Source organism: Azolla caroliniana, unplaced genomic scaffold, assembly GCF_043228905.1.
Source record: "Azolla caroliniana isolate FFs.n. ecotype wild unplaced genomic scaffold, voAzoCaro1.0.p SCAF_11, whole genome shotgun sequence".
NCBI classification, from domain to species: Eukaryota; Viridiplantae; Streptophyta; class Polypodiopsida; order Salviniales; family Salviniaceae; genus Azolla; species Azolla caroliniana.
The window spans coordinates 18,534,610-18,549,848 of record NW_028230446.1 but is presented as its reverse complement, the minus strand read 5'-3'; the positions used below and the strand labels follow the sequence as shown (position 1 = coordinate 18,549,848).

General features: G+C 37.5%; 2 protein-coding genes across 2 annotated transcripts; one reads left to right on the top strand and one right to left on the bottom strand.

Moving 5' to 3' along the window:
- Positions 1-1,797: 1,797 nt before the first annotated feature.
- LOC147858265 (endoglucanase 19-like) lies at positions 1,798-5,190 on the bottom strand. The gene is made up of 8 exons (XM_087327184.1): positions 4,833-5,190; positions 4,289-4,501; positions 3,940-4,140; positions 3,636-3,725; positions 3,358-3,522; positions 2,892-3,012; positions 2,613-2,776; positions 1,798-2,481 (listed from the first exon to the last, which is right to left on the bottom strand). Exons 1-8 carry the CDS (start codon positions 5,124-5,126, stop codon positions 2,140-2,142), a joined length of 1,590 nt encoding a protein of 529 aa, XP_087183310.1. The 5' UTR covers positions 5,127-5,190; the 3' UTR covers positions 1,798-2,139.
- A 7,877-nt stretch (positions 5,191-13,067) lies between these two features.
- On the top strand, positions 13,068-14,989 carry LOC147858264 (uncharacterized). Its single transcript, XM_087326613.1, has 3 exons — positions 13,068-13,174; positions 13,443-13,694; positions 14,429-14,989. The coding sequence occupies exons 1-3, from the start codon at positions 13,148-13,150 to the stop codon at positions 14,825-14,827; spliced, it is 678 nt and encodes a 225-aa protein (XP_087182739.1). The 5' UTR covers positions 13,068-13,147; the 3' UTR covers positions 14,828-14,989.
- The last annotated feature ends 250 nt before the right edge of the window (positions 14,990-15,239 follow it).

The window sequence follows — 15,239 nt, the reverse complement described above, 5'->3', positions numbered from 1 at the left end:
CGAACCGTTGCCGATCATTAGTCACTCTATTGTTCGTCCCAAGTGGCAAAACTCGTTTGGACAACACAACACGTGAGTGAGAGACATGAGTCGAGTTGAATTAGAACCCCAATTTATCCCATGCATAGTCGTAGACTTGCAAAAGCCCACACCCTGTGCACACGTTGTGATTCGTTGTCTTTTGCTGAAATTGTTGAGTCGTAGTCTTAATCATCGTCCCTTGGATGAGGTATGAACTAAAAAATCTTGCTTGACAATATTTGGTTTTCCTACAGACCAGTAGGCAGTCTTTAGACACACATACTATTGGAATATGCATGTTTTCTTAAGAGTGAATGTGATTCTATGTCTTTTCTGATAGAACACTCAGAAACATGATTGATCCATATGGTGCCCCATCCAACCCTGATTGTGCAATGTTAGAGCTTCAAATTGTTTGTAGTTATTTGAAGATGAGATCCTGTATCCTTTTTCTAAAAGGTAAGGTATATGTGCCAGGATATCTCCATTATGCATTTGATGCTGAGGCATGATGTAATTGTTGTTCAACATTTGGTTTGCAACAACCCATCTTCTACCTCATTTAGGTTTGACTATACATAACTTGGAAAACACAACTTTTTCTTTTTTGTATTGATTGGGGGCAAACATTGATGTAAAGAAAAATGACTCAAAAAGATAAAGAAAACACTAACCTAATCTACTAGATATAGAACAAACTTCAACTTTACTACATAAAGTGGGTGTACCAACTCTTACACATCAGAAGCCTTCCAACTCAAACAGCAACAAATCCTTTTATCAATAAGTTTATATATTCACATAAATCCTTATTGAACTTCCCCTTAATCCTTCACAAGTCAACACCTTATCGCCCCTATGGGAAAACAAGTATTACGGGACTTGCTTCTGCCTTATAGGAACACATAACTCAGCAAAGGTAGACCTTTACTCATCCATTTAATTTCCTATAGAACCTAGAGGGCCTTCAAGAGGAAGTGACATTCCCATTGTAGGAGTGATTTAGGTTTTCTATACAATACTTTGTAACAATAGTCCTTCTGTGAAGGCTCAAAAGTTTATTGACATATTTCATGACGTATCGGTTTTTGTTCCGACATAAAGCAACAACATACCATCAAAACATTATTGTGTAAAACATGTGATTCCAACCACAAATCCTCATCGTTCACTTTTCAAAGGAAGTCATTGGCACTTTGTCTACTCCATAATACTTATGCTTTAAACTCTCGACTCATTCCATCTAAAAGTTTCCTTTAAATTTACGAGAAAGATTGAAAAGCTATTATTGGTGTTCATCATTAGTAACGCCTTGTCATTAAATAACTCCTTCCATGCCTCTTTAGAAATACCATCATATATAGTTGAAGATCATTCACACATGGCCTTAAAAAGGAAAAAACATTCTTACCCAATCATACTAAGATAATAACAAACCTCTTTTGCATGTGATGGAAACATGTGTGTGAATAGGTCATAGGCCATACTTAATAAGTGTTGCAAGTGGGTGTGGCATACCATAGGCAATACTCATTAGCTCACCATGCAACATCTACATGTTCCTGTTGCATGTGTTTTGTGCCTTATATGTCTATTAGGTTTCACATGTGGGCAATGTGGATTCCTTGTTAAAAGTTTTTTTCATTGTATTTGCTTTCATGATTAATTATTGATTGTTAATAAAATTTATTGTTTCTTGGTGATTTGCAAACCTTTCTCTTGCCATATGAGCGTGCTCATGCCATGGCCCATTGTGAAGGGCTTTTCTAGTGAAACTTCAAATGTGTGCCTATTACTAATACGAATGTGCTAACATAACTGTACACCCCAAACTATAGAGCTTTGTAGCATTGCAACGTCGAACGAACTTCAATCCATATATGTGCTTTAGCTCTGCAATGAGGAAGCTAATCTTACAATCATTTTCTTCCACCCTTGAGAAGATGCTTGAGTTCATCCCTTAGGGACGGATATTCCTGGGACTTAACATCTCCACTAGAGAAATCCTTTCCCTCAAGCAAGACAAGGTCTTTTACTTGAATAATGTATAAAGAACAAGATGTTGTTGACGGGGGAGTATATAGGGAGATTGAGAAAGATGTGTTCATTGGTGCATTTTCATTGACCATGGGCAATGCTATCACCGTATAGCCTCGCAAGAACCCCAACCATTGGGCCATTATTATATGTGGTTGGCTCACTTTGCTCAAAATTAGTCCGATCATCGGCATAGTTGTCATTCTCATCAGGGCCGCCCACCAAAGCACCCACTAACACATTGGGGTCACTTGATCGGCTACTATACCATGTTTGATACCCTTTTCGACATGCCACAAAAGTGCGATCGACTTTGTATGAGACAATAGATGCCGCCCGATGATGGATCCTTTGTGGGTAGTTTGATCCTACACCCACCATATAGCTTGTTCCTCTCGGATTGTTTCCTAGGATGTAGTCCACCTAATATAAAAAATTATATGCAGAGACATCACTTTTCAGGTTCATGCTTCTTTTTATAGTGCATATCACAAAAAATGCATGTAGAAATCAGTCTTTTGTTAGTATCTCAAAGAAATGTTTTTAATGTAGACCTGAGATTTGGCCATGTTGAAGAGGTCTCCAGCTCTTGCAACTCCAGCTGGGCATTGTACCCATTGGTTGGATCTTGAAAGGTAATCTGAGTATACTGTCATAAGGAATGAGGCACTGCTCACATATTGCATGTTGTTCCATGATCTTGTGTATAACAAACCACCTAAAGAGTTCACAACATTGACATGTAGAGAGAATTGTAAGTTTCTGTCTAAATGCAGAAGAAAAATGAAGAGAAACAAAAAGCAGTGGGACTTCGGATATGATGTTTCTCTTGCCTGGAGTCCGTGCAACATTTTTCTTGTAGTTTTTTCCGAGACACGCACACATAAAGAAATCTGCTTGAGCTCGGTATTGCTTAAGAATGTCCACATTTGAAACCCTTCCTTTTAGCAAGATCTAGAACCAAAAAAACGGTCACAGGAGTTTGAAAAAGCTGGGATTTTCATCTTTTCATCAAAATAAGATGTCTACAATCCTGACTACTGTTCATACATGGTGATGTTTGTGGTCTACTGAGGATACCTTCCATTGGTCAAAAGAAGTATTTTGTTGCATTCATGGATGAATATTCTAGATTCAGCATTATTTTTATCCTCTTGAACGAGAAATCTCATGGATTTTCATTGTTTACAGCAAGATATGATTCCATGTAATCAATCGTTAAGCCTAGATAAACATCATGTACATACCTTGGTTGCCATGCAATCAATCGTTAAGCCTAGATAAACATCATGTACATACCTTGGTTGCAAGAACCTGGAGACCAGCATACTTCACATCCCAACTAAACTCTGTCATCGCCCACCCGGTCCCACCCAATTCATGTGCATTTTGAATGGCATAGTTCAGATAGTAGCTTTCCGATGTTGCCTCGTAGAGCCAAAGGGCAGCCCAAAGAAGTTCATCCTATGCAAAATTTGTTAAGCCTAAATGTGGGGATGAATAAAAAGAAAAGATCATTGAACTAAGCTACCTAATGCTTGAAGTAAACTTATGTGGACATTGTAGAGTATACATACATTGTAGCCACTTTCTGACTGATAATATCTGCGGGCGGCCGTAATGCTACTATCATATCGACCCCGGTAGGTATCCGCAAAAGCAAATAGCTGAAATAAATAAAAGAACTCTTCAACCATCATGAAAGTCACATTCAAACATGGTAAGTTGTCAAAAAGAAGGCTTTTTTCTGAAATTTCCTATTCATCAAGGTTAGTGTAAATTCTTTACTTCATAATTTGATTTAGAGAAACACAAATTGGCAAGCACAGGAATCCCTTCAAATGATTTAGATCGTTTAGAAATATGGTAAATGGTTCTGACCTGTCTGGCATGGCTTATGAGTACTTTTGAATAAGCTGGCCGAGTACGCCGGAAGACGATGGAAGCTGCTGCCATAGCTGCAGCTGTCTCCCCGGCCAGGTCTGAACCTGGGCTACTCTCACTGATGCTATAAGCCTTCCTAGACGTTGTCATTTCCTCTGGCCTTTGCCAGCAATAATGATCAGAATCCCCATCTCCAACCTATACATATCACTATTAAAATTATGCAATCTTATCAAAATGTAAGGACCTTTAAATGATCATATATAAAAATATGTTGATATGGAAGCCAAGGTGATTTACAGGCCCTAACTTGCTGCAGAAGATAAATATGGTGGCATAATATTACCTCTCCCCATAGGAGGTTTGGTTGTGTATGAGCTTTGATGAAGTAGTCGGTTCCCCACTTGATGGCTTGGCGGGCATGCCCTAACTCACCCACGGATCCGATGAAGTGGCCATATTCGATGACACTCCATGATAGCATAGTTATGGTGAATGCCATGGGTAATCCGAACTTCACATTGTCGCCTGCATCATAGTATCCTCCCACTAGGTCCACCTACATGATAAGAGAAAATCGGAAAGATCATATCGGAAAGATCATATAATAAGCACGATCTTACCATAGCAAGCATGATAGAAACCAGGAAAACAACCAAAATCTGTGGTTAGATGGTAGGGGCTTTAATGAGATCTGTTTCAATGCATGCATGGATTGTTGAATCAGATCTTATACCACAACCGATGTTTTTAGGAAAGGTTCACATTGAGAAATCTAGGTTTCACATATCTACAAGCAGGAGAAATCTGATTCAGGCTTCCAGTAACTATTTCTTCAGAATTTGAAGGCTTCATAGTAGAATTATCAAGAGGAAATAATATGTATGTACCCCTTGATCGAAGCCATCGGCGAGGGCGGAATGGGAGCGCCAGGCGAGGCGCTGAGTAGGCGGGAGGCGTCCCGAACGTTGACCTTCGAAGTAGAGGATGCTACTACGAAGTGCGGATAGGTAGTAATTGGTGCTGCTACTGCTGGCACCTTCATTGTTGGTTACTGTGGCTCCATGGCAGAGCTCTAGACTAAGTGTTGCTATGGAGCTGCTGCTCCACTCATTCAACCACCATGCCACAGCATGCAGAAGCAACAATGCCTGGAGAATGGTGGTCATGGAAATGGAGCCCATATACGTGAATCTATAAATATAAATATATATATATATAATCACATATATTGCATTGCCCTGTTCTCTTGAATCTCTCTCTCTATATATGTATATATCTATCTATCTCTATCTATCTATCTGGTTCCTCTGTTTTAAGAAGGGTGAAATGTGGGTTCTTCAGGATGAGCAATGTAATGAGAGAGAGAGAGAGAGAGAATTAGGAGGCTACTGGTTTTATATAAGAGATAGAAAGAGCTCAACAAAGGATGCCGCGTTTGTGCAAGAATGAATGACCTGCTAATCAGCAGCATATTGAGAGAGAGAAAGAGAGAGAGAGAGAGAGAGAGATCATGTGTAGAGAGAAGCGGAAAGCAAAGAAAGCAGAGAGAGAGAGAGAGAGATCATGTGTAGAGAGAGAGAGAGAGAGAGACACACACACACACACATACACACACCAAACCATCACATGATGAGGAGACCAAAGACATAAGAAAGATCATCACCATCACCATCACCATCTTAATAATGAGTAGATTCTACGCAGCCGGGTTCTCGCACATACGTACCCGGATCACGAAAACGTATGTACGTGCCTGATGCCTACTACGTATCACCCCCCCCACCCCCAAACAATGCCCGGCTCGAGAAAACACTTCATCCGCAATATGCTCTGGGATCACGGAAATGCCAGATTTCTTGAGCTTTTGGTGGTTATGACTATCAAAAGCCTTTCCCAAAGCTTACAGAACATGCACGAATGCCTATCCACATGTTGAGTGACCAACAATTGGGTCAAAATCGTAGCTTGATCCGATCGAAATCAGTTGTTTGAACTAACGTTTGGTTGCAAGTTACAACTATATTGGTGTTGAATCAATGTTCTTTTACCACACTATCATCATACATTCAAGTCCTTCCACAAAAATATAGTCAAATAACCTCATGAAAATCCTAATGTACAATTCTAGGCCTTAACAGTGATGAGTTACATCATATAATTATTCTTACACACAAGAGAGGTCTTTAAGAATCCTCTCAAAATGTTATAATTGTTGGCAAATCTTAAATTGATCATGTCTGCAACTATTAGTTTTTTGGTTTCTCATTAACAACAACATCATACCAACAAGTAAGTTATCTAGGTAACTTGTTTTAGACAATTGGCCAAAAGTCTAGTTTCTCGTGTAAAGGGCGTCATAAATCAACTACTTTCATGCTCTATTTCTCTTATGACGATAATATATTACAATGTGATGTTTCTATTGAGGATTAAATGTGATGGACTTTAATAAGTTATTCGTGTGTAGAATCACAACTTCCCAAAGTGATGTTGGGGAGGGTGATGGAATTATAGACATATGCACAATTTGTACTAGATGATAGAGGTTAAGGTTAACAGATTTAGAACCTTCTTAAATTAAGGGCATATTGGAACAATATATATTAGGATGTTTTGTTTGCAACAACAGATAATCTATATTGATATTATATGTAGTTAAACATCGAGGACACATCTAAGGTAGCATTATATAATAACTTTGATTGAAACATATGGAACAAGTATATCTCCTAAGGACTTGGGACACTACAACTTAAGATTCTACAATATGCTACTCTTACTATGATAGGTTTGAGGAAAGAATATGGTTGTAGACAAAATGGGTTGTCCACTAAATGTGTACAATATTTCAATGATGGGATTGTTAGGGCATACAAATATTTTATCTTTAAAATTACCTTTTGCATTTGCATTTATAAAGTTACACATTCAACCAAATCAATGTCACGTAGTTATTAGCATTAACTAATGATGAAGATAGGTTTGGAATCGGTTAATAATTATATCTATTAGTTTAAACAATCAAATGCAAATCCACGATCATGCAATCGTCGCTTATCATTTTTCATACAAAGAGAATTAGATAGAAGAGAGCGTGACACTACAGAAGCAAAGTGAGTCAATGTTTGTGCACAGGAAAAAGAAGCAAACAAAGAATAGAGTTATCGACAATGCAAGGGATAAGAAATTTCATTTGTTTAGGTCTTACATCCACGAAGGCTAACAATGCATTTTCCTTTGTTTGACAATTAATGGTTGTGGTTGTGATTGCTATATAATTCAAATGATCAAGATGAGCCGCATTGTATGACATTCAACATCAGCAATCCCTTAAACCAACCTAAGACAAAGCCATGAATGGCAATGTTGTTATTGGCCAACAATCCAATGTATATATACATTGTTAAACATAGGCCAAGTACTTGAGAGAGAGCCTAAATGGATGTAGCTCAAATGGTAAGGTTCATTGGGCCAAGTGGTCATTGGTTCAACCCCTACATTCCATTGTAGCGTCTAGTGAATTAAGAGTAAGGTTCATTGGGCCAAGTGGTCATTGGTTCAACCCCTACATTCCATTGTGGCATCTAGTGAATGAAAAGATACCTATGAACTATAAAATTGGGTTTGAAACCCAAGACATAGTGCTTGTGGTGTTAACAACTTACCACTAGGATAAGCAAATTATTATATATATGCATTAAACTTTTAAAATTCATATAGGTAATCTAAGTGTCGTTAATTGGATTCGAGCCCGAATTCATTTCTTCCTAAACAGAAGGGCTTACGACTGAAGAGTACAATTGTAATTTGTAACACAAATAAGAGAGGGAATGCACGTGTCTCTAGGGGAACACAAAAAGAAAAGCGAAAAACAAAGTAAAAGAGAGAGCGGTGTGCTCCTTTTACTTTTGTACACTTTTGAAGTCCTTTTCACACTTGTTTGTGTATCCTTCAAAAAAGGAATAATATTCCATCCTTCCTTCCTTACAAGGAAATGAGGCTTTCTAATAGATCTAGTTCGTTCACTTCCCATCACAGCCACCCTTAAGAAGACAATCCTCATGAATTTATGACCATTCATCCGTGCCCCAACAATGAAGCCAAAGTTTCAAAATTTATCACATCCTTCTTAATCTTATAAGTTATAACCATGGAAATTTAATTGATCTCAAATAATTTGGATTGGTGTGGCGGGGATAATGTGTTGTTATATTCACCCTAAAAAATGTTCCAATCTGTTCTCACCGCTTAATTATGTGCGAACACTTAAAGATGATTGTGGAATATAACATGGTATTTAGCAATTGTCACTCGCATTATTATTGTTCAAACACATAGAGATGGTTGTGGAATATAACATGGTACTCAATTGCTACTCATGCCATGATCCTCGTTCTAAGCTACTAGTTTGCATTTTTCTCTCAACATCCATATTTGTTCAACTTGTACCTTTCAACCTTCACCCTCATTGTACATCAAACTACATTCACACCTTGTAAACCTTTTTTTTACATTTGTCGTCACATTGCATTTTCCACACTGACACATGCTTTGCACACCACATTCCCTCGCTTTGTGGATCCAATGCTCACTTTCACCTATTACAATATTATCCCTCTCATGTGAACACGATCCATAATAATAAGCTTCATAAGAAAATATCATAACTCACTAATAGTCAATGGTACGCTTTTCTAAAACAATTTCACAAACAACCTACTTTTCCAAAATGAAGTAAATATCCAATATAATTGATGAACCAAATGCCTTCTTGTAGTTTTCTCGAGATTCATGCTACTGAGTACAAACCAAATCTGATAAAAAGCCGAAAGAATAGTTCGCTCTATGTTCAACCTACGTCATCCCAATATCTTATAAAAAGGAGTCCCCAATCTCCATGTTTTTGAGATTAAGGTCCAAAAGGTGAGGTTATCCACGTTTAGGGGGGAAATGTTGCTTGGGGGATAGACAAATTAGAGGAGAAAATATGGTGAATTCGTTTAATAATCATAAGTGTTGCTTACCACATAGGCAAAACTATAAAGGGAAAATACGATGAAATTTCAGTCATCGTAGTCCATAAATGTAAAGTTAATGCTAGAGGGTTGTGTTCCTAGGTATTTGTGATGGATCTTGTTAACATGTGACATTGTACACTTTGAGGGTGGTTTGGCAAGCATAATGTTAGATCTCAACTGAAATGAAAGTACACTTTGTTTTAAGTAATCAACATAGAGTTTGGCATGATTTCTAGAACTTGGTCATTGCTCAAAGCAACTTTATTAATAAAATTTTAGGACAATACATTTGAGAAGATATAAGTAATTAAAAATCATGATGTGCTCACAAATCATCATACAAGAGACATGCCTTTGAAATGATTTTTTGGATAGCTCCGTGAGGTGAATTGTTTTAGTTTTAACAACATTATATAACAAACAACGAAAACATTCTTACATACTATACCAATTACCATGTAGGAATTGTGATTGAAATCATTTTCCCTCACATAGTGATCTAATTAGTGCCTTTCTATGATGGTTATGATTTGTTCATAAATTCTCACATAAAGGGATCAATATTAGTATGCAATACATTATTGTAAATCATCCTAATGCTTCAAAAAATCATGCAATAATTTCACAAATATACTTAAACACTTTCCATACAACTTTTTGCACATTTCTTCTAAATATTGCAATGTGACATACATGTCTCATTAAATAAGTGGCTTTTTTCATGTGGCACCTTTTACTTATTCGGTGTCTACCAATTTCGCATTGGAGCAATTTGTGCTTGCAAAGTCTTTGTTTTCTTCAATGTCAGTTTCTTCTTTATGGCATGTAATGAAAAAATAAAGCTTCTTCACCAATCTTGTGTCATTATTAGACAAGAATGAAGAATGGTCTTCAGAGTTCAATCCAAGTAATAATATTGGTTATTGCATGAGCTTTAAATTTGACAATATTTCAACCCATTCACACGGATACAATGCATGTTATTATGAAACACATTCCTTCCGCAACTCAAATTCATTTTTGATCAACCTTAAAGAATTATTGACTTTGAAATTATAACACAAAGTCCCTTTTATCTTAAAAAACCGTGCTTTCAAATTCCACAACCCAAAATATTCATAATGCTTTTCATATATTTGACTTTTAGATCATTATTCTAACAATTCATGACACTTTTATTGTAAAGGTTACATCCAATTGAGCTTCCAGAAATCCAAAGCATTCATAAAGCTTGAAGGAGCAACTCGTATGCAATTTGTCATCTGGTTGATGATAGCCCTTTTTGGAGTTGTCAATTAGTTGTAGGTTTGGGTGGTGACATCGTTAATTGATTCAAATATAGATTGCATTGAACATAGTCATTAAGGCGTTAATCGTATGAATTGTCTCACCAATACCCAAATGGAAAAGCTAATGCAAGAGAAAAGCTTATCATTTGATCTCATTGAGTCATACATAGATGGATTTTTAACTATTGTGACTTTTACGAGGACAAAAAACCATCATAAATTACTTGCTAGGATGAAGACATGAAGGGAACCCACTTCAACAAGAAAACCGTGACATGTGACGAGGATGTCATATGCCCATGTTGTGGGAGTTTTAGCGGTCCTCGACAAAGACACCACACTCAACATAGTTATAGTGCAATTTGTTGAAGTCTAGTAAGGAGCAAGAAGGATAATTACACATTGGTAAAGAGGAAGACAACACGTAAAAAATATGGTGGTCAAATTCAATTGGAAAATACATTGCAATTAGTTACTTCCCCATATGACCATCAACACAAGAATTGTCCCTTTAGAAGCCCTAGTTCTCTTCCTTATATGTTAGGATTGGAGAGTTCACAGTAGTCTAGAGACTAGCCTTTTACCTTAATGTCCTATTTACAACAATTTTCCACCACAAGGCCTCACGTGGACGAGATTATACAATGCCCATCTACATACATATTTGCAAGAACTCCATCTACACATGGCTTGTGTAGGTATCTACATTCAAGAGATAGTTGTTAAAAAATGTGTATTTTATGTTTAGAATACGTTTTAGGATACTCTAAAGTATTCTACACATATTTTACATTTTTGGATTGCCATTTAAAAATGTTTCATATAATCCAAGTATTCGTTTCCATGATACATGGATCAACAAATAACATGTTGATGAATTAGCGCATTTCTCATTGACAACACTTGTAAAAGTGAGTTGTGAGTAGTACCTTTGTAAATATGTTTGCAATGATCTCCTTTGTTATCATTTTAATCGAAGTGGTCTATAATTTCTAGATGCAATTTCAAAAAAAGTGGTGATATATTTCTATGTGTTTTGATTTTCTGTGAGAGTCTACATTTCTTGCTAACGTGAAGGAGGTCGGCACTATGGCTATGACAATGAAGAGTTGGACATTGGTGGGTTATTCTTATATATGGTACTGGGCAAGAAATTAGCATGCTTGGTTGGCTAAAATGTACATCCATTATTGAAATGATTGCATACTCTTGAGGTTTTGATCTACATGATATTGATTCACTAGTAAAACAAAAAACATACCTCAATGTGGATTCCATATTGTACATGCATATGGAACTACTATAGCACTTTGATTATATCCTCACATTGAGATAAGTAAGTATGCCAATTATTCTTCTATTGGGAAATCCAGATTCCTAAGATATGGTTCACCTCTTCTACGTCCATCAGGCCAAAATTTCACTCAACTTTCGCTTCAAAGCCCAAACGTCAATGTACCTCCCCCAATTAGCATGCCATTTATATATACTCTAACGAGGTTTACGTTGTTGTGTGTACGCCTCTTGATGTAAAAGCAAAAATCTTTCTCGTCACAACAAAATTATTCAACTTCACAAACAAGTCAAACTTCTAGTACCATTGTTGAGGTGCCTACTTTAGGCTATATTAGCTATACTTTAAGCATGTATACCATTTCCTCCTTATGATCCCATTAAATTGCTTTATATACACTACCTCTTTGAGGTTCCAACAAAGGAAGAAATTTTTGATACACAACTCTAGATCCATATGCGCATTGTGTGTCTTTAGCGTGCACAACAGTGGAACACATTATGAATTGATGGAGTTATACATACCACCGATATCATTGTGCCAAGGGTTCGGATTGGCGTATACCCTATTGGTAGCGAACGGGGCTTGAGTGATTGTCAGTCACTCTTGAGCTACCAACTTAACTAACCCTAGTGATTAGTGTTTACACTCACTCTCTCTTGCTTCACACATGTACATTCTCTGTCTCTCTCTCTCATAGCATGAACCATATGTACCATATGTGCATTCACATTTCGAGAATGTTTCAATAATTCGAGTATGGTAAATACCATACTTTGTATCTTTATTTATTACAAGGTAAATTTTTTAAGGCAAGAAAGTTAATGTAAAAAGTGTAAAAAAAAAAAACACAACAATGTTTTGATAACATACGCATTCGTTTGCATTCATACGAAAAAGAATGTTTGCCAATGCATTCGAGTATATTATATACAAAGAAATAGATGAATAAACAAAGAAGATAAGAGACAAATTATACACCACTTCTTATTAGCAAAGACGTTTAGCACACATACAAGAGTAGGGGGGTTAGGGCTTAGTTAGCTCATGATCGTCATTCCAAATTCAACCACACTTCAACTTCCACATTGGTGGGTCTATTGTCGTGAACCGATCTCCATCGTGCCTCTGAATCAGAACATCACATATTTTCATTTTTCCAATGAGCAAAGTTGGTTTCTTCAAACTCAGGGATCTTTGAACCTCATTCTCCTCGAGGTTTAGGGTTTATGAAGCAACCGATGATTGTGTTACGGGTTAAATGACATGCAATGGAAACCTAAATGTCAAGCTACAAGCAATGGATCAAACCGTTTCCTTCCGATGACAAGTATTGGTGATCGATCGAACATCGACGAACCATTTTTGAGATGTCTCCGGGCGATATATCGCACCCGAGTCATGTGTGTAGTACATACATATATATATATATATATACACATGCATTTGTTTGTTGGGAACAAAATATTGTTTTACCCAAATACCCCTCCCCCTTATATTTTTCTAGAGCTTCACATAATAACTAAACCCTCGAAAAGCCCTAGTCAGACCTGCTCTTCTTCTTCTTCTTCTTCTTCTCTTCTTCCTGTCGTAATCTGCCGATGGCACGCTTCGCCCCTTCTCGCCAGGTAATTCCTCCCACCCTCTGCTCTGTAGATTCGTAGGAAAGCTTTCGACCATCTTTTCTTGTTGCAGTCCAACCGAACCTCTCGAAACTTCGAAGCAAAACCATTAAACACTGATTTGGTCTTCTTTTTCCGGCGGTGCAGTCATCCCCATTGGATGATGGCATCGTCAATTTTGTCCCGCAGATCTCTGTCGGGCTGTGGATTAAGATCTCTTCCTAACACCTTCGATTAAAATGTTTTTTTTTGTGTGCGTGCGTGTGTGATGCAGTCTCTCCATTGGATCACATCATCGATTTCGTCGCGTAGGTTTCTGTCTGGCTGCGGATTAAGGTCTCTTCCTAACCCCTGTCTTAATCCCAACCCTAGCCTCAATGCTGGGGCTCCTGGTGGGTTAATGTTTCCTCTGCACAGATGGGGAGGAATCAGTCCACATGGAAACATGAGCTTCTCTACAGATGGAAGTCAAGAGAATCGATCGACTCCTCAACCACAACAGGCTTCTTCAAGTGCAACCTTTGATGTATGTATGTGTGTATGTTTTGATTTTTACTATTTAATGGTTACAGACGCATGCCTCAATATATTTTTTGCATATTAAATATGCAATCCAGCCCCATTTGATGGAAAAATATTGGGAACAGATATGTAAAGATGCCAGTGAGATCCATCTGGTGAATGAATTGTGCACTTGGATTAGCTTAATGGGACATTGCGTTTCATCTAATGAATTTGATGGAAAAATAGTGGGAACAGATATGTAAAGATGCCAGTGAGATCCATCTGGTGAATGAATTGTGCACTTGGATTAGCTTAATGGGACATTGCGTTTCATCTAATGAATGACCTGTGTAATAGGATGCTCGAGATATACCATTTTGATCCATCAGATGGATAACTTGTGTACCTTGATATGTTAAATATGCCATATTAGAGTTCGAAAAGGATGGACCGTCACATTTGGAGTGTCAAACATGTGATTGAGTTCCATCTGATGATCATTATGCATAATTACATCTGTTAAATGTGCCATTAATCTTCATGCAATGGGTAGTATTAGGGGACACCATTGAGCTCGTGTAATTGGTTGCTTTAAATATGCCATTGTGTTCTATCTAATGGGTAACTTGTGTGACTATGTATTAAACATGCAGTTGAGCTTCATCTGATGATTGAATTGTGTAACTGGATATGGTAAATAGTTATGTTATTGAGTTTCATCTGATGGATCTCTCGTGTATGCAAACCTTTAATTAGGATCCAGAGCCAGACATGTATCAGCAGTACTCTTCAGTACGACGGAGGCCTTACAATTTAGAAGCAAAGATGCGAATGAAGCAATATCGAAGGGAAGCTAGTCACCGACAACGAGCTCTTGAGATTGAAGAGGAAGAAAGGAATTTTCAGCTTGACTACTCAAAAATGTATAAGAAGGGCGATGAAGGTACAATGCAAGGAGTTGTGAAAGAAATTAATACCGTGGGGTACTTTATGAAATTACCCAATGGGAGAGAAGGGTTTTTGCCATGCTCACAGCTCGAATGCATGGGTGGCATCCCCCTTCTATCCAGGCTCTTCAAGGTTGGGGACGAAATTACAGTGCGAGCTGAGATTGTTGGAGATGGAGGTAAAGATAGGCTCTATTGTAAGCCGTGAAGATTGAAGAAACTACTCTTGGGATGTTGTGAAGGTGTAGATTTGGTGCATTGTTGTTTGCTATAGCGTCTGGCTTGCTTCTTGAAGGCTTCTGTCTAAGCATCTAGTAATAGATACAAGTGATATACTGCTGAATGAAGTCAATTTGGTATCGTTTTGTTATCTTGTGACTTTTGCTTCTTGCAGACATTTATTGTTAACCGCTCAGTAATCAATGCAAATTATATATTGCCAAAGTGCTAGGACACCAAGCCTTTTTAATGTCCACATACTCTAAACTAGATACTCTTTGTGATCTTGTATGATTGTGCTTCCCGACTGAGAAACATGAGGTTGTAGAAGGTGAGTCAATGATGTACTATGTTCATAGAACTTATGCAACTGTAATGTAAAAGGTGAATTGGTACATTAT

Bases quoted from the DNA above. Each gene is read 5' to 3' on its own strand.
- LOC147858265 (XM_087327184.1), bottom strand. From the start codon at position 5,126: ATGGGCTCCATTTCCATGACCACCATTCTCCAGGCATTGTTGCTTCTG. The intron at 4,502-4,832 runs GTACATACATAT...CTTATCATGTAG, and splicing joins CCGATGGCTTCGATCAAGGG to GTGGACCTAGTGGGAGGATA. The intron at 2,482-2,612 runs GTCTACATTAAA...TTTTTATATTAG, and splicing joins TCAACATGGCCAAATCTCAG to GTGGACTACATCCTAGGAAA.
- LOC147858264 (XM_087326613.1), top strand. From the start codon at position 13,148: ATGGCACGCTTCGCCCCTTCTCGCCAG. The intron at 13,175-13,442 runs GTAATTCCTCCC...TGTGTGATGCAG, and splicing joins GCTTCGCCCCTTCTCGCCAG to TCTCTCCATTGGATCACATC. The intron at 13,695-14,428 runs GTATGTATGTGT...ACCTTTAATTAG, and splicing joins CTTCAAGTGCAACCTTTGAT to GATCCAGAGCCAGACATGTA.